This window comes from Papio anubis, chromosome 16 (genome assembly GCF_008728515.1).
Source record: "Papio anubis isolate 15944 chromosome 16, Panubis1.0, whole genome shotgun sequence".
NCBI lineage: Eukaryota > Metazoa > Chordata > Mammalia > Primates > Cercopithecidae > Papio > Papio anubis.
In genome coordinates, this window is record NC_044991.1 from 78,968,760 (window position 1) to 78,988,074 (window position 19,315).

Below are 19,315 nucleotides of genomic sequence, written 5' to 3' on the forward strand. Positions count from 1 at the left end.
TGGGAGGCCGGAGGATGCAGTAAGCCAAGATCGAGCCAGTGCACTCCCTTGAGCCTGGGAGGTCAAGGCTGCAGTAAGCTGAGATCATACCACTGCACTCTAGCCTGGGTGAAAGAGTGAGACCCCGTCTTAAAAAAAGAAAAAACAGGCCGGGTATGGTGGCTCATGCCTGTAATCTCAGCACTTTGGGAGGCCGAGGTGGGCGGGTTCACCTCAGGTCGGGAGTTTAAGAACAGCCTGACCAACATAGTGAAACCCTGTCTCTATTAAAAAAAACAAAGTTAGCCGGGCGTGATGGTGCATGCCTGTAATCCCAACTACTGGGAGGCCAAGGCAGGAGAATCACTGGAACCCGGGAGGCGGAGGTTACAGTGAGCCAAGATCATGCCATTGCCCTCCAGCAGCAACAAGAGGGAAACTGTCAAAAAAAAAAAAAAAAAAAAAGAAAAGAAAAGAAAAGTGAGGCAAGCATGGACATAACCACGTCTGCATCTTTTTGACTGTAGGAACAAGAGTGTCACAAGGCAGCTGGAAGTGATTGTCAAGTAAACATTCTCAGGTATAGAACAGAAAGTACCAGAAAAACTTGCATACACACCTGGGTGAGAAAAAAAAAAACATTCAAAATTTATTTTCCAACAGACAGACAGCATCAGCAGGTACAACTACAGGGGTTTCTCCGTGGATCATACATTCACAAGGCATTATTAGCTCAACAGTGAGAAAGCCACTGGTGTGTTTTCTGTAACAATATCCACTTCACAGTGTAAACAGGTACTATTATCGTGTTCACTTACAATTCCAGAAGGAAAGGCACAACTTGGCAAAAAAAAAGGGGGGGGGGTGGGCGGGATCCTAAAGTCAGGTGCAACGATGAAGAACAACACTTTGGCTATTCGTCTTGGATGCATATTTCCATCAGGACCTTCCACATAGAGGGGAAAGACTTTTCTCCCAGAAGTTAGTTTTTTTTTTTTTTCTTTCTCCCTTCTTGTTAAACCAAGAGCAATGTTTCGTTTGCTCAGTATCACGTATACAAAAGGAAACTACACAAAAAAAGGCATCACAAAATCATCTTGAACGTTCACCTCTTCCCACCAATGCATCAACTCTTAGGTTTTAGACAGGGCCTGGGAATACTTCAGCGGTCTTAAAATAGGAAAACAGACACTACGGCTACAAAAAATAAAAAATAAATGAGGTAGATAAATTAAAGCTTTCACACCCAGGACTTGCCTGTTCTAACTTCGTAGCCTTCATGAAATATTCAGCAAGAAAACAAACAAAACAAAAAATCTTCATAATTACTTGGCATAAGTCGCACCAAGGAAATTCAACAAAAACAATCAGTATGTGAACCTGTGATGGGAAACACGCCCTTCCACGAGTTTCTCCTCGAGCATGAAAACCCAGTTCTTCAATAGAGTAGGCACTGGCAAACTAAGTCACCTGAGATTCCCCGCTCAGGTGCCCACCTCTTCTGGGGTTCGGGAAGAGGAAGGCATCTAAGAGGTGTGGGGAAAACATTGGCACTCTCGGGGCTCCAACTGAACTTTATTTAAATAAGCAGCAACACATACATTGACTCCCTAAGGACTAACGTTAAGTCCATTTGAGGGCCTCCTACTTAAGGTTCTAAGGTTGAAGCAATTTTATAATTCTACAACCCTAGTTTGTTGTTGTTCCTTTTTTAAGTACATTCAAAAAAAAACAAACAAGATGGGGACAGGATTGGGGCATATAAAACAGGTCCCTAAAGAGATGACAGACCTTGTCCTTTTACCCGCGTCCAGTTACCATATAAGTATACAGTACCCCTCTCCCCTCAATTAGGCTGTGTAGTTGTCTTTTCCACTGTTGTTCAGTAAGTTCCAACAATTCTACCTTGAAATAGGTAAGTCTTTGGAAAAAGTCATTCTAGGTTGTACAAAGGTTCTATGTATACGTCTGTTACAAGTAACAAAGCTACTTTGCAAGACCCGCTTCTTTCCAAAATTGAAAAAAAAAAAAAGTGCCAGGCATGGTAGCTCACACCTAATCCCAGCACTTTGGGAGGCCAAGACGGGTGGATCACGAGGTCAGGAGTTCGAGACCAGCCTGACCAACATGGTGAAACCCCATCTCTACTCAAAATACAAAAATTAGCCAGGCGTGGTGGCACACGCCTATAATCCCAGCTACTCGGGAGGCTAAGGCAGGAGAATCACTTGAACCCGGGAAGGGGAGGTTGCAGTGAGCCGAGATCAATACCACTGCACTCCAGCCTGGGTGATAGAGCGAGACTCCATCTCAAAAAAAACAGTCTGTATTTGTTTTGGTATGAATTTTTTTATTTTTTCAACTTTTTGCAAAGCAGCATAGCAACAATTGTGATTGTAGGACTTGCCTGAGGTTGTGGTCACAACCATCGTAAACATCATTTGCATATCAGTAAGAAAAAGAAAACAGGAGGAGATGAGTTCTTACAAAACAAAGCAGATTCTAGAGATTTCACGGTGTCTGCATTGCTCCTTCCACTCAAGTTCTCCCTTGCTTAGCTGACCGCAATCTTGTTTTCTTCTAGGAAGTGAGGAAACTGGTGTTTGGGAACGCCGTCAGTAGCACTTGGTTTTTCCACATCGGCACTGATACTCGATTGGGAGCCATCCATCTTGGAGACAGTGGCGTTACTCACAACGGAGGTGGCCCCCAAGGAAACAGGGAGGGTAGGAACCCCTCCACTCTGGATCACAGAGATCTCATTGGTCTTCACAGCCAGACCGCCATTGAGCATGCTGGTATACTGGTTCCACACCACAGGGTCCACATTCACCGAAGGGGCCAGGATTTCCTTGGGAAAGATTTCTGAGACTCTTTTTCCGTCCGTACCTAACAGAGCCATGGTGTTCTCAATGGCCAGCTTCCTTCCACGGCGGGCTGAGTTATTGTTCGCCCCGTGTGTCATGTAGTGAACCTACGGGAACAGGACAGAAAGGTTTTTATCAAAATAGAGATTTGAAGCTCACTGGCAAGCCAAGAATCAATCTGCATATGGATTTCATTCTACCCAGTGTTTTAACATATAGATGATCCTCGACTTACAGTGGGGTTATGCCCGGATAAACTCACTGAAAGTAGAAAATATTCTTAGTCTAAAATGCATTTAATACACCTAACCAGCCAAACATCATAGCTCAGTTTAGCCTACCTCAAACACGCTCAGAACATTTGCATTAGCTTACAGTTAGGCAAAATCATCTAATGCAAAGACTGTTTTATAATAAAGCATTGAAATAGCTCATGTAGGCATGGCACAGTGGCTCACGCCTGTAATCCCAGCACTTCGGGATGCCGAGGTGGGCAGATCACTTGAGGTCAGGAGTTCAAGACCAGCCTGGCCAACATGGTGAAACCCTGTCTATGAAAAATACAAAAATTAGCCGGGCATGGTGGCACATGCCTGTAATTCCAGCTACTCGGGAGGCTGAGGCACGAGAATCGCTTGAACCTAGGAGGCAAAGGTTGCAGTGAGCCAAGATCATGCCACTGCACTCCAGCCTGGGTGACAGAGCAAAAGACTCCGTCTCAAAAAAAAAAAAAAAATTAGCTCATAGCTCATGTGATTGAATACTGTACTGAAAACTAGAAACAGAATGTATGGGTACCCAAAGTCTGATATCTATTGAATGCATCTCACTTTTGTACCATTGTAAATCAAACCATCTTAAGTCTGCACTTTATATTTAGAAAATCAGATTTCTTATATCACCTAATGAGCATTCCTCCCCAGAGCAACCAAGATGGGGTTATAGTCTCCAACTGTCTCTGCTCCACCAATCATGGGTGTACCTATGTGAAAACCTACTATATGCTGGGCATTGATCCAAGTGCCAGGGTTAACTTTTTTTTTTTCCTTGAGTCTTAATCTGTCACCTAGGCTACAGTGCAGTGGCACGGTTCACTGCAGCCTCAACCTCCCAGGCTCAAGCGACCCACCCACCTCAGCTTCCTGAGTACCTGGGACTACAGGTGCACACCACCATGCCCAGCTAATTTATTTTTATTTGTAGAGACTGGATCTCCTTATGTTGCCCAAGCTGGTCTCGAACTCCTGGCCTCATGTGATCCTCCCACCTTGTCCTCCCAAAATGCTGGGATTACAGGCATGAGCCACCACACCCAGCCTAGAGTTCACATTTTTAAAATGCACAAACCTACACAGGTAATAAAACTGTAGAGTACACAACATGCACACCTGAGTAGAAGTAAAACGGGAAAATCTGAATATGCTGATTGTAACAATGTCAATATCTTGATTATGCTACAGTTTTGCAAAGTGCTACCAATGAGGAAAACTGGGCAAAGCATACAAGGACATCTCTGTATTATTTTTCAAAAGTCCAGTGAAAATCTATACTTATTTAAGTAAAAATTTCAGTTAAAAACAATTTGTGGGCAGGGCACGGTGGCTCACGCCTGTAATCCCAGTACTTGGGGAGGCCGACGCGGGCAGATCACCTGAGGTCAGGAGTTCGAGACGAGCCTGGCCAACATGGTGAAACCCCATCTCTGCTAAAAAATATATAAAGATTAGCCGGGCATGATGGCGGGTGCCTGTAATTCCAGCTACTCGGGAGGCTGAAGCAGGAGAATTGCTTGAACTTGGGAGGCAGAGGGTTGCAATGAGCCGAGATTGTGCCATTGCACTCCAGCCTGCGTGACAGAGCAAAACAGACCATACCCTGATGCAGTTGACATATAAATATATAGAACATCAATGTCTAATAATTGCTACAGAGAAAAATGTATCTGGCTGGGAAAGCTACAGAAGGCCATGGTGGAAATAGGATGCTATTTAATCTAGGGTGGTAGGCGAGGCTTCCGCTAAAGAAGGGACCTTATTAGCATCTGGCTGCTTTCCTTAATTATTTTTCCTGTCTGGCTTTCAAGTTCTGAAATCCTTTTCAGCTTCTTTTTTTTTTATGTATATGAATTTAATTTTTGTAGAGATGGCATCTTGCTATGTTGCCCAGGCTGGTCTTCAACTCCTGGGGTCAAGTGATCCTCCCACCACCACCTCCCAAAGTGCTGGGAGTACAGGCGTGAGCCACTGTGCCTAGCCCTTTTCAGCTTCGTAAGAGTTTAAAACTCTTAAGAGACAGGGTCTTACTCTCTTGCCCAGGCTAGAGTGCAGTGGTGTGATCACAGCTCACATTGCACCCTCGACACCGCAGGTTCAAGCAATCCTCCCACTTCAGCCTCCCAAGTAGCTGGGCCTACAGGCGCATGCCACCACGCCCAGCTAATTTTTATTTTGTAGTGACAGGGTCTCCTTATGTTACCTCCTCCCCGCTCAGCCTCCCAATTAGCTGGGACCCAAGCATGCAACACCACGCCCAACTGATTTTTGTTTTTTCTGTAAAGACGTTGTCTCCCTATGTTGCCCAGGCTGGTCTCAAACTCGTGGACTCAAGCAATCCTCCCACCTCGGCCTCCCAAAGGAGGAATGGAAGGATGGAAGAACTCATCACGGATTGTGCCAATAAGAAGACACTCGGCGCCCAGCCCCCGTCCTGCTGAAAGCCCACACAAACCCACCTTTAAGTTGCCTTTGGTGGTAAAAGCTCGCCCACAAATGTTGCACACAAAAGGCTTCTCTCCAGTGTGAGTCCGCTCATGGATCTGAAGAGCGCTAGCAGATGAGAAGTTCTTCCCACACCGTGTGCAGCCATGTTGCTTGGCCTGTCGGCGTGGCTGGGCTGCTAACAAAGGGGTCATCCCTGGGGACAATGTTGAGGGTCCCACAAACGTGCCAGGAACTTCAACCTTGACATAGGTTGGCTGGGCTCGGATAAACGTGGAAGGGAGACTGCTCCGACCTAGTACACAGAGGGGAAAAAGCCAGACTTTTATCATCCAACATTCATTCTTTCTCTTCAAAGCCAAAGAGATCTTTACAGATAACTGCCTGCTAGTTTGAGAGTCTGGAGCTGGCTTTGTAAGAAATTAACACCTTGAAAGCACCTTAACAGAAATTAACACCTTCCTTTGAATTGTTTATCTGCACAAAGAAGAAAGCCTCAAATGCTTGGGAAAAGGTACCACTTTGGTTTTTTTTTTAAGGTATGGGCAACATATAAACACATATCTAATTTAAGTTCAAATTTCTACACAAGAAACTACCTTTAAAGTATATGCCCAGACACCATCTTTCTTTGATTCTATGATACAGCTTTTCCCTTATTTTACCATTAATGACATCAACAGTCACCTCTCAGTAGATACGTGCATTTAAAATGGGTTCATCTTTCCCTGCTTCAAGAGCGGTTAATTTGTGAATATTACATCAGGCAGTGGGGCCTCAGAGTCAGGGAACCATGGCTTATTTCAGTGGTCAAAAAGCAGTGGCCACTTCCTCAAACATACTCTTAAGACATCCGTATACAGAATCAGTGTGGAGAAACAAAAAGAAAAAAACTATAACAAAATAGAAAGACTACCCCTATGTTCCAAGGGGCTCAAAGACAAAAATAAAAACCAACAAAAAAGGTATGCTGTCCATACCCATTTTGCATTGACCACCATAAACAAAAAGCATGTTCATTACTAGGATAGTGGCAGTTACTATTGCCCTCTACCCAGAAGCACAGAAAAGCTAATTGCCCTATAGAAGGGGCTGCTTCAAGTCATACTCTCCGTTTGTAAAGTTCAACCCAGGTTCCTTTTTGATGACCTTGAGCCCAAAATGGACATAAGTTAAATCCAAAGCTCTATCACCTTCCATCTCAGTGCGGCTGTTCTCGGAGCTCTCTGCTTTGCTCCCAGCATCGGGAGACTTTGACTTGATGCTTTCGGCTTGACTATTGGCCGGGGAGAGTGCCTGGAAGGATGTGGTTTCCAGGATGTCTGGGCTTCGGCTCTGATACTCCTGGTCTCCCATCAGCGAGGACGAGTCGTTGGTCAAGCCGTCGCTCTCCACGGAACCGTTTTCTCTGCTGCCCTGGCGCTGCAGGTTAAAAGGGGCAGGACCCACTTTCCCTGGGGCATCTAAGGAAGCCATCATGGCAAACCCTAGTGTGGGTGATGCCGAGTGGATGCTGGGAAGAGGCGTGGGGACCTTCGAGGAGCTGCTGGGAGCCTCCTGGGAGCTGACTTCCTCTAAATCGATGCTTTCGATGACATCATCATGGCAGATGGCGCCGATGCTGCCGTTCTCACCCACCGTCATTGGCTCAGAACCCGGAAAGTCACAGGGATTCTCTGGCAGGGGCGTGTTGGGAATCTGACCGCCCATGTGCATCCGAATATGCTGCTGCAGCATCACGGCGTTGGTGAACTTCTTCTGGCAGATGGGGCATGAATGCTGCGTCTTAATGGACGTATTGGTTCGGTGAACCCCGAGGTGTGTCTTCAGGTTACCTTTGGTAGAAAAGGCTCGGCCACAGATCTTACACTGGAACGGTCTCTCCCCGGTGTGGGTGCGATAATGCATCTTGAGGGAGCTCTGGCAGCTTAAGACTCGGTGGCAAATGAGACATTCGTTGGGATCAGTGGTGGCCTTGTCAATGTTCTCCACCAGCTGCTGCAATTTCAGAGTCTCTGACCCTGGCTCAGGGGTCCCACTCCCTTGGAAGCCACCAGCCCTTGGGGAATTATGGTTTGGTCCCACCCCAGGGAGTGTGGGTCCACCCTCACTTTCTGGAGAAGGCCCAGGCTGCAGGTCACCGGGCAAGGGGCCACCCGTGAGGTCCTTGGGATTAGTCCCCGAAGAGAGATTCTGAGGTAGCCCTACAGAGGTGGTTACAAGGACAGGTTTGCTGTCTAAGGAAAGACTCGATTCATCTATGGGGTCAGGTACAGAGAGTGCATAGGGGATGCCATTGCCAGCCGCCACTTTGTCCTGGAACTCGGCAAACAGCTGGGGGTTTGCCTTCACCTGGGGATGTCGGTGAAAGTGCACCTTGAGGTTGCCCTTGGTGGTGAAGCGATGACCACAGACAGAGCACACGAAGGGTCTCTCTCCAGTGTGGGAGCGGAGGTGGATCTGCAAGGAGCTATCAGTCCCAAAAACCTTGCTACAGTACTTACACTTGTGCTTGTAGAGGACCGCCTCGTCTTTGGGTTTGACATCCACCGCGGAGATGTTCGGGGGCTTCCCCTTCCCTTTCTTGGATGTGTCTAGCGTCACAGTGGAGAAAGGGCTCTGGAAGAGCACCGAGCCCGGGGCCTGAGGAAGCAAAGCACTCGGGAGGCGGGACATGACGTTCGGGAGCACCCGGGTCCCATCCGGCTTCAGAGCGAAGGGCGCCAGCCCCGGGGACAGGGAGCTGGTGGCAGAAGGGATGTTGGCATGAGGTAGCTTGGCTTGTTTCAAGGCATCCAGAGACAGACCTTGGCTTCCAGCTTTCTGGCTGAGCAAAGCCACAGCTGCAGAAACCTGCTGAGACATGTGGCTGCCCAAGGTCTTCAGAGTGTCAGCCCCTGCCCCACTTGAGTGGAGTGCGTGGGAGGCCCACATGTTCACCTGGATGCGGATCTGCTCGGTGAGCTGGATCTGCTGTAGCTGCTGCTGCTGCAGACACAAGATCTGCTCGAGGACCCACGGGATGCTGTTGGCGCCAGGCACGGGGGCAGGGAGTGCATCCGCGCTCCGCTGATTCACCGCCACCTTGGTGCCCCGTAGTGCCTGCAAGGTCACGTTAGTGTTGGCCACTTTGCCTTTGGCTAAATAGCTTATGTCCTGGGGGGTGGGTGGCAGGGCTGTCTCTGTCTTTAGGTACACCACAGACTCCGCGCCCGGCTTCTCCTTCACGTCCTCTGAGCTGCCGCCATTCTCCCTGTGACCGTCCTTACTGCTGGGGCTGGCGGGCTGGTGGCTCAGGACAGCTCTGGAGAAGTCTTCTGAAGGCACCGGCCCCTCGCTGTCATTCATGATGAGGACAGGTGGATTTTTAGTGCAATTTTTCTTATGTTCCAGGAACTCAGAGACGCTGAAGAACTCTGCACAGCATTTCTCACAGACGTGTGTCTCCTCCCGACGAAGCCGCTTTACTGTGGCTTCGTCCTCACTTGCCCCCTCGTCATTCCCCGGGTGGTTCACTGGAGCACCTATAACAAGACAGAAAAAGCTAAGGACTCTGCCCAAGTAAAAGATATGGGGGGAGCTGGGCACAGTGGCTCACGTCAATCATCACAGCACTTTGAGAGGCTGAGGTGGGCAGATCACCTGAGGTTGGGAATTCGAGACCAGTCTGGTCAACATGGTGAGACCTTGTCTCTACTAAAAACAGAAAAATCAGCCAGTCATGGTGGTGGACTCCTATAGTCCCAGCTACTAGGGAGGCTGAGGCAGAAGAATTGCCTGAACTCAGGAGGCGGAGGTTGCAGTGAACCGAGATCGCGCCATTGCACTCCAGCCTGGGCAACAGACTTTTTTTGAGACTCTGTCTCAAAAAAAAAAAACAAAAAACAAAAAACATGCTGATCCTTGAATTTCTTTTGTAACTGGGGCTTATTTACTTTAGGGTTAGTGCCAGCCTACACATTGCAACTCCGAACTTGGGACTACGTTTTAGCCAGATGCCAGCGTCCTTTACACAAGACGCCTGGCGAAGACTACTTCACTGTTCTCACCTCCCCGCTGTCCTCTCCGGTATACCCCATCGCCAAGATATCAATGGAGCCTGGGGCCACAGGACAAAGACAGGCATACCTCAGACCCTGCAGCTGAGCCTAGGAATCTAAACCACAGAAGACATTCACACAAGCCTACAATGATCTGGGGTTTTTTGTTTGTTTTGTCAGAAACGTTCACAGCAGCAAAGAAGTAAATTTTTGCCCACCCACCCATAGTGTAAGAAGTATGCAGAATTTCTGTATGCCATAGAAATTAAGTGAAAGAAATGGGTTGCGCAACAATATGTACAACATGACCATTTTGCTTAAAACAAAACCTGTGTTTGAAATGTACAAACATGGCTGGGTGCAGTGGCTCACACCAGTCATCCCCGCACTTTGAGGTAACTTTGAGAGGCCAGGAGTTCGAAACCAGCAACACAGTGAGACCCTGTCTCTACAAAAAAATAAGAAGATAAAAACAGCTGACCATGGCGGTGTCCATGTATATAGTTCAAGCTACTCAGGAGGCTGAGGCAGGAGAATTGCTTGAGCTTGGGAAGTCAAGTCACTCCAGCCCGGGTGACAGAGTGAGACCCTGTCTGAAAACAAAACAAACAAACAAAGTACAAATGCACAAGGAAAAGGCCAGGAAGGGCTGGAGTGCAGTGGTCCAATCTTGGCTCACTAACCTCCGCCTCCTGGATTCAAGCTATTCTCCTGCCTCAGTCTCCTGGGAAGCTGGGATTACAGGCGCCCGCCACCACGCCTGGCTAATTTTTGTATTTTTAGTAGAGATGGGGTTTCACCATGTTGGCCAGGCTGGTCTTGAACTCCTGGGTTCAAGTGATCCGTCTGCCTCAGCCTCCCAAGGTGCTGGGATTACAGGCATGAGCCACTGCATCCAGCCAAATCCATGGACTTTTGACAGCACAGTCCACCAACAGGTTTCCAGGAAGGACTGATCTTGAAGCATGGCCTTAACAAACTGGTTTAATCTTTACTTATTTCAGACTGGGTCACAATGTGAAGTCTTGCAAGGTATGTGTAGGCTGGGGGTGGGTCAGGGGAAGAGACAACAGCCATGGGCAGGTCTGGCCTGCCAGAGTTAAGAAAGCTGGCCAGGGCCAACCTGGCCTTGCCTACCAATAACAGGTAGTTATTGATAGGCAAGTGGGTTCATCCCTAAAAATGCCTACTGAGCACACATAATCACGAGATGACAACCTCGTGATTAGATGATTAGATGCCTGGATTTACTGATTCAACCAGGACTGAGGAGAACAGTGCCTTACAATAAAACAATGTAATGCCTCTCATTCCACAATACTGACCTCCTACTGTGTGCAAAGCAGGGGTTGGGGGCCCAATGGTGAAAAGATGAGCCCCATTATTTTCCTATAATTCAGATTTTGTACCCACAGATGCCCACACTGTAATCATTCAATCCTATTAAATATCAGCTCCATTTAAAGATGAGAAAAAGGCCGGGCACGGTGTCTCACACCTGTGATCCCAGTACTTTGGGAGGCCAAGGCAGGCGATCACCTGAGGCCGGGAGTTCGAAACCAGCCTGATCAACATGGTGAAACTCCATCTCTACTAAAAATACAAACTTAGCCCAGCGTGGTGGCGCATGCCTGTAATCCCAGCTACTCAGGAGGCTGAGACAGGAGAATTGCTTGAACCCGGGAGGCGGAGGTTGCAGTGAGCTGAGACTGCGCCGTTGTACTCCAGCCTGGGCAACGAGAGCGAAACTCCATCTCAAAAAATAAATAAATAAACAATGAAAAAATAAAGATGTGAAAAACAGAGACTCTGAGAAATAATGTGACTTGTGCAACATAACAAAAGTTATTGACAGATAACTTTTGAGCACTTACTTTGTATGTGGCCAGGTATGATTCTAAACAATGTATGTTATTATATTAACAACTCTGAAATAGAAACTATTACCCTATTTGACAGAAGGGGAAACTGAGGCACAGAGGACATGAACTTGCCCAAGGTAACATGTCAAGTAAACCGCAGAGCCAGTATTAAACCCCAGACATGCAGTTCTCACACCCTCTATTGGAACCCTTCATTTGTACCCTTCTGATCATGTTTCTTCTGTTAAGACTGCAACTCTCTCTTTCCTCTCAGAGATGTTAAGGTGGGACAGGAGAGCCTGGGAGGTTGCCTTGGTTAGGAAGGGGTGGGAGTAGACCACCCATTCCTGTCTTATTTCTAGGACTTCCAGAAGTTGCTCTGAAAGTGTTAGGATGCAGTGCGATGCTGCTACTTCCAGGTAGAGTTCCAGTAGCACAAACTCTCCTTAAGCCCCAATACCGCTGCGAATCTGCCTCCTTTCAATGATCAAGATAAAAATGCTCGTCAATTCCCAGAACCCTGGCAACTGTTTACCTGGGAACCACCAACTCTCAGATAAATAGTATCTATCTGTATGATTTCCCAAGACTGGAAACCAGCACTAAGTGGGAGTGTTAGGCGGCACAATCTTTCTAGAAAAGCAATTTTGACAATTATGTGTCAAGAATGTTAAGTGAAACTTTTTAAAACAGTTTCTCTTCTTAGGGAAGGAAATACGTATTACTGGTAGGAGTGTATAGATGGATACAGCTCTTTCAGCAAGTCATCTGGCAACATCTTCATTTTAGTACAATTTTCCTTTGACCCAGCAATTCCTGTTTTAGGAATTTCCTCGATATTCCTGCAAGGATTTAGGATAATGCTGCAAGGATTTAGGATATTCCTTGCAGCATTTCTCATGTTAACAAACAGCAACAAAAATGGATGCACCTTGGTCGTCAGTAAGATTTTGGTTAAATAAATTAGGGTGCAGAAAAAGCGAACGCTTTATAGCCTCCAGAAATAAAGGAGACCAAGGCTGGGCACAGTGACTCACACCTGTAATCCCAGCACTTTGGAAGTCAAGGTGGGTGGATCACTTGGGTTCAGGAGTTTGAGACCAGCCTGGCCAACGTGGTGAAACCCTGTCTCTACTAAAAATAGAAAAGTTAGCCAGGCGTGATGGCGTGCACATCGCTGTAACCCCAGCTACTCGGGAGGCTGAGTTGGGAGAATTGCTTGAACCAGGACCCAGGAGGCGGACATTGCAGTGAGCCAAGATTGTGCCACTGCACTCCAGCCGGGGTAACACAGCAAGACTGTCTCTCAAAAAAAAAAAAAAAAAACCTTCAATAAAGCCCATGCAAAAACATTAACCACTCCATTCTGCTTTTTAGAGGCCAAAAGCTAACCACCACCAACCTCTCCAAGCAAGAACAAAAACATACTTCATACTCTTACACCTTAAGGTACCTTGTCTTACACCTTGTCCAGCCCAGGTCCAGGCCAGCTTTGAATTCAACCCAACACAAATTCATAAATCTTCTTAAAACGTAAGATAGTTTTACAATTTGTTTTAAGCTCATCAGCTATCATTAGTGTCCATGTCTTTTATGTGTGACCCAAGATAATAATTCTTCTAATGTGGCCCAGAGAAACCAAAAGATTAGATACCCTTGCCTTAAGTCACTTTTCTGAGACGGAGTCTCGCTCTGTCGCCCAGCCTGGAGTGCAGTGGTGCAATCTCGGCTCACTGCAAGCTCTGCCTCCCGGGTTCACGCCATTCTCCTGCCTCAGCCTCCCAAGTAGCTAGGACTACAGGCGCCACCACCACGCCCAGCTAATTTTTTGTATTTTTAGTAGAGACGGGGTTTCACCATGTTAGCCAGGATGGTCTCGATCTCCTGTCCTCGTGATCCGCCCGCCTCGGACTCCCAAAGTGCTGGGATGACAAGCGTGAGCCACCACGCCCAGCCCAGTCACTTATCTTCATAGCCAGATAATCAAACAAGCTCCTTTGTTTCTATTTTGCAGATGTGGAAAACAGGCTCAGAACTAAGTGGCTCAAGATGACATACTGCTTGCTAGTTAGAAGATAGAAGTGACTTAAATACTATTTAACGGCACTAAAATGAGTGGCCCAATTCCTAATCGTTTCTTCTAGAGCAGTCTCTCCCCTCTATGGGAGAAACTTTTTCATCTTGCCCCTCTATGGAGGCTTTTAAGTTATTTTTCCCTAATAGCTCCCCCCTTATAAAGTTCTAACATCACAAACATATTATATACATTTACATCCTTTGGAAGGTCACAAACCACTGTAATATCAATAAAATGTTTTCATAGCATTGGTGAAAATATCACTTGAAATGTATCACATGTGAAAATATATATGTCATGAGAAATTATCACATGAAAATATACATGTTCTGTTTAACACAGGCATTTTTAAACAGGGGGTCTATGAAATTAGATAAGAAAAAAATACTAATTTTCACTTAGCTGAACTAAAATTCAACATTTCGTTCAATGATGAATATAAGGAACATACCACAGTGGTATTAATAGTTGTGACTTTGTCATCAGTGGAGACCACAAATATTTTCATACAGTGTTACAAGTTGTTACAACTTGGAAATTCTTGTTATCTGACGGGCTACTAGATCTTGTTATTTATTGTATTAATAAAGTAGCTGATATTACTAAGTGAAAAATGTTTTCATTTTTGATGACTATATTTCAATGTAATTTATTTCCTTGGTCGTCTATGTATTTTATACATTACACCGAGAAGGGATCTATGGCACAAAAAAGGTTAAGCTCCCTCCCCTAGAAGGATCCAGCAGTTCCCAAGAGTGATTTACAGCCTGAATACCAGCTTGCCTTTGCTGTATACACAAGCTCGCCTCTTCTGTAGCCTCCACCAGCAACATCCCACTTGAGTCTTAAAACAGGAGCAGCTCTGTTTGCTTGTGCAGTAAAAAGTGCTTCTACATCCAGGCCGCCACTGGTAAATACCGAAACTGTATTTGCCAAGGAGTAAGAAGATTCTGTTATGAACAATTGCTGGACATGCTTAAGTTAACCCCAAAGGAAAAAAAGCAAAGTTCAGAGGGATTACACAGCAACTAGCTCTTCCATTTCTCCACCCCACCCCCACCCCGAATTTTAGGAATGTTATCTTGCAGCATCTAGTTATCCAATAAGTTGGAAGAATGCAGTAAACCCAGCAGGGGTCTTAGATTCAATCACTGCCAAATGGATAGAAAATACTCTTACTATTGTATAGGAAGAAAGTTCATCTACTAGTGACCAATCAAATTCTGGAGACACTGAAATGCTTAAAAAGTAAAACCCGTATATCTTGATAAAAGCATTATGACTCAAGCTTATCTTTTTTTCATTCCTACATTTAAAGAACTACAATGAGTAGATTATGTAAAGCACACATCTTCTGCCCTCCCCCACCCCCAGGATAATTGCTTACCAAAAAACAAAAGGAAATTATGTGCCTTCTTAAGTATTTAACCAGTTGAAAGAAAAGTGCCTCTTTAGCAGTTTAATTTTAGCAGTCAAAAAGCCTTGAACTCAAGTCATAGAAGGCAAATTAGACTTTAAGTTTCTACCTAGTTAACATCTAAAAAAGGCAAAGTTTCAAACAGCCTTGAACCAAAACTCAGGGATTCTGCTGGAGAGGAAAAAAAAGAGTAAATGGCTCAAAGAAAGTTTCCTAGGCACTAAGGCGTGTGACCTCTTTTTGCTTCCAAGGTTAGGGAAGTGTCCCACTCTGCCCCAACTAGAGATCAGGCAAGTTTGTAAACTCCATCAGGGCAGGGGTTTTTGTCGCCTGTCTCCAGAGTCCCCCTGAACAAAACCTGACACAGACATACAATTCGTTGGGGCGGGGATTGGGGGGGATTGCGGTGACTGGTGATGCAGTTCTTATCTGGATTTAGTGGCTTTTAAAAATGTTTAGACATTTAAAAAAATAGTCAAAAGTACTGTAGGCTAAAGGTGATGAGGAAGAGAGAACTTCTGGAACTCTTTTCGCCATTCATTTTTCCAGGGTAGTACAACCCAGAGAAGCCAACCAAACTCCGACTTTGTTTTATTTCTGGGACCTCTTCATCTAAACCACGTGAAGACACATCCCAACATTTAAGATGGCAGAAGAGAAGCCACCAAACCCAACCCGCCAAGCACCAATCATGGCTCCCTTGTCAAAGATGCCAAAAAGAAAATCTCATCACATCACCAACTGGCCTAAGGCTATTTAAAAAACAAAACAAAAAAAAAAAAACAGTTCCTTGAACTCTGGGACGAGGTAGAACAAGGCACCATGGGACATGAAGCAGGACAAGACAACACAGGCAAAGCCATTTCAAACAGGTGCTGCAATTTAAAATGAGTAAAAATATGACTATCAATTTTGGTCTTTAACTTCTTGAATTCAAGATAGCGCACTCAAGTCCCCAGCCAGGTGTCTGGCGGGTAGCACGCTGCCGTTTCTGCTAAATTGCCTCAACTGGCAGCTCAACACCATCTTGACACAATAAACACAAATAAAAACATTTTGGTATTTTGAACAAAATTAGTACTGATCACATTCCCAATCCATAGTAGCCCTTCTACAGTTGAAATTATCTAAACAGGGCATTTTGTCACCACTATATAGAGGAGGAGCCCAAAAACTCAGAGAAAAAAAACACCAAGCTGGCTTCAAGGTTACACAGCTGAAAGTCACACAGCCACACTGGAATGCGGATCCCATTCTAAAACCTGACTTCCTAGGCATCAACGTAAACTTCACATTTTAAAAAAAGGAAATGCTAACTGCCTTCTGCCTCCCAAGATGGTTCCCCAACCCACAGCCCAGGAGGAAACTCACCAACAGCAGCACGAATGACAAAGTATCATTTGCTTGTGCACTGCACATTTGTATTCAACAAAAGGAGCTGTTTGGCAAACTGTAGCTTCTCTCCCTATGGGAAACCCAGATGAAATCTAACGTAGAAAGCTGGCCTGAAACGTTAACTAACCTCAAAATCCTTCTAGCCAGCCTGGGTCATTTTGGTGAGTAATTGGAAATAGGAAGTCGTTCGAAACTTGGGAATCCTAATCGTTCATGTTTGTAATCCAGTTTAGCACAAAGGGCATTTGAAACTCTTTTGAGAAAATGCTAATTTTTCCTGTATGTAGTGTTAGCCCCGCGACCACCTGCAGATTTTTTGATCTGTTAATTGATCGCCAGACGTCATTTTCCTCCCTCGAAAACTGTATTCTCGAATGGCTTTGCAAAATAAGACCAGCTCAATCTGCATTCTAAAAAATCATGTGAGACATATACATCCAAGTTAGGTATATATGTCTGAATTATATGTCTAACTATATAATTTTAGGCAGATCAAATGCAAACAACCCAAACGCAGCCATTACAAACGCACTGCTTGGGAAAACAACCTTCTGTCCCAAGGAAGAAATTGGAGGCTCTGCAAACACATTCTAGCCGCCAGGAGTTATTACCAAGAATTCCAGACTTGGCAAAGAACAGCGGGCACAGACGGCGATCACGCAGGCGACCGGCACGAATCCCCTGGGGTGCCCATCCTTGGCCCAGCCCAGTACTCTCCATTCACCCCCGCAACCGGTCCCATCCACCAGGTGTGAGCCAGCACCTGCGAAGGGACCCCGCCTCCCAGCAAAGGGCTATGCTTCAAGCTGGGCCTCCAGGGGGCGCCCGCGCGCAGGCCGGGTGGGCTGTCCGCGACAACCCTGGTGATCAATAGCCAACTCCCCTCCCTCCCAAATCGCAGTGGCAGCGCACGGCCAGGCCTGAGGTCTTAGCTCAGCTCAGGTTGACTCTGATTCCAAACTCCAACATCGTTAATTTCAGAAGCCCTCCCGTAACAAGCTTCCCTCCCTAAAGGTGCCAAACACCACCAAAAGCCCCACGTGTGTGCGCCCACCCAAAATGAAGGGGGAAGGGGAGGTCAGCGTAGGACCAGGGGAGGGGTCAGAGCCAGGAGCTCGCCCCTCCTCTCCGAAGGAAGCAGGCGGGCTGAGGGTTAACCCTTTTGTTCCAGGTGGGCCAGGCCACGAAGCCTTCACGCTCCCCTCAACCCCCACCCCACCCCGCCCCCAACCAAGGCACAAAGAGAGTCCCTCCAGGCGCCTGGGACCTCGGGTGCGCGTTGCGCTGACCACCCGGCGCCCCGAAAACGCCCAGCCGTCCCCTCCGTCAAGTCGATCCTTTTAATTTGCCCTGGAAAAATGTTAAACGGGGGATTCTATTGACCTATTATAAACTTGGGAAATGTATTACATTCGGTCTCCGACAAAAAGGGTGGAGGGTACGGAAGCCAAAAAGTGGCGACCGTCTTCTCGGGAAACCCCGGGCATCAGAGATAGGCTCTGAGAGTCCTCCGGGGTTACCGCGCACACCCGTCTGCTGCAGGGAAATTAGAAAGCAGGCGGGGAGCGCAGCGACGAACAAGGCCGGAGAGGAGGCTACAAATCCCCCCTCCCCCCACGCGCACGCTAAAAACTTATCAGGCGACAATTTGGCGGGCCGGGATGGAGACGAGATAGTGGGAAACCGCCTCGCTCCTAAAACCTCTGCGGTGAAGTGATGAAGTGGGAACAGAGTTGGCCCCGCCGCTCCCGGCGCGGCTGGAGTCCCGAACTCCCCTCGATCCGGGAAACGCTGGCCGCGGAAGCGTGGGCCGGGTCAGCCGCGGGAGTTCGCCCTGGCCCCCCACCTCTCCCCTTTCACACCAGGGCGCAAATGTGGAAAGCCGAGCGCTCCAGAAAAGCCACGCAAAACGGGAGGCCGGTGCACCCCAGCGGGGCTGCCGCGCGTCCGCCACCCCGGCCACTGGGGGCTCGCACCCTCCGGCTTGCCGCGGTTATTTTTAGGAAGTCGGAAATCAAAGATGGCTGGAGGTCAGGCCCCGAAAGGTTAGGGCGAAGATCGGCAGGCGGCGCAGCCCGGGCAGAAAAGGCGAAAACCAAAAAAGAAAAAAATTTTAAAGGGAAACATTGAGCCCTCCTCCCCCACCTCTCCGTTCCCTCCAATCCCCTGCGCAGCGCGGGTGGCCCGCACCCCAGCTCCTGAGGGTGGGAGAGGTCGCGCCCCCTCCCCCCACTTGGCCCGGGAGGGGCGCGTGCAACAGATCGTCCTCCTCCGGGGGGTCTTCCAGGGGTGCGCCCCTCCTCCAGCCTCCAAGAAAAGCCCCCACGGGCTGGTGGAGAGGGTGAGGATCCCCCAGGGTTCTTTCTTTTGATAGCGACGCGAGGGAGGGGGACCTAAGTTACAAGAAAGGGGGGGAACACCAGTGAGGGGAGTGGGACCAGTTAAGTGAGGGGCAGAGGACAAGGAGAAGGGAACCTTTCGGGAGCGAGGAGAACGGAGGAGCGAGTGGGGGTCAATTTTATAATAAGGGGAGAAAGCTGGGGGTGAAACTTACACAAGAGTGGAAAAGAAAAAAGTGGGAAACGTGCAAAAGGCGGGGTGGTGGGGAGAGGAGGCGACCTCTCCTCCTGGGCACTGAGCCCCCAAATCTCGGTTCCTGAATTTGCGCTGGACGCCGCCCGCTCCCCGAAGCCCGCGCCCTCGAGGATCCCGCGTACGTCCGGGAAGCTCCCCTCCCCGGGCGGGCGCCCCAGCCCCACTCACCCAGCTCCCCCGCCGCGGGCGCCGCTGGGGCCGCATCTGCAAACTCCGGGGTCGGCTGCTGCGGCTGCTGCTCGCCCTGGTCCTCCTCCGAGTTGATGTGCTGGGGTTTCGCCTGCTTGCGCCTCGACATGGTGCGAGCATCGGGGCGCCGGGAGAGCCGCAGTTATTTGCCCTCTCCGCCACAAATTCCTGGAGTTG

The 19,315-nt window shown here is 47.8% G+C and overlaps 1 protein-coding gene across 1 annotated transcript; it reads right to left on the reverse strand.

Moving 5' to 3' along the window:
- Positions 1-603: 603 nt before the first annotated feature.
- Positions 604-18,347, reverse strand: SALL4 (spalt like transcription factor 4). The gene is made up of 5 exons (XM_021920925.2): positions 18,331-18,347; positions 14,326-14,465; positions 6,757-9,087; positions 5,578-5,858; positions 604-2,953 (listed from the first exon to the last, which is right to left on the reverse strand). The coding sequence occupies exons 3-5, from the start codon at positions 8,909-8,911 to the stop codon at positions 2,534-2,536; spliced, it is 2,856 nt and encodes a 951-aa protein (XP_021776617.1). The 5' UTR covers positions 8,912-9,087; positions 14,326-14,465; positions 18,331-18,347; the 3' UTR covers positions 604-2,533.
- Between the last annotated feature and the right edge of the window lie 968 nt (positions 18,348-19,315).

Bases quoted from the DNA above. Each gene is read 5' to 3' on its own strand.
- SALL4 (XM_021920925.2), bottom strand. From the start codon at position 8,911: ATGAATGACAGCGAGGGGCCGGTGCCTTCAGAAGACTTCTCCAGAGCT. The intron at 5,859-6,756 runs GTGATAGAGCTT...TCTGTGTACTAG, and splicing joins CAGCCGCACTGAGATGGAAG to GTCGGAGCAGTCTCCCTTCC. The intron at 2,954-5,577 runs GTGGGTTTGTGT...CTGTTCCCGTAG, and splicing joins CCACCAAAGGCAACTTAAAG to GTTCACTACATGACACACGG.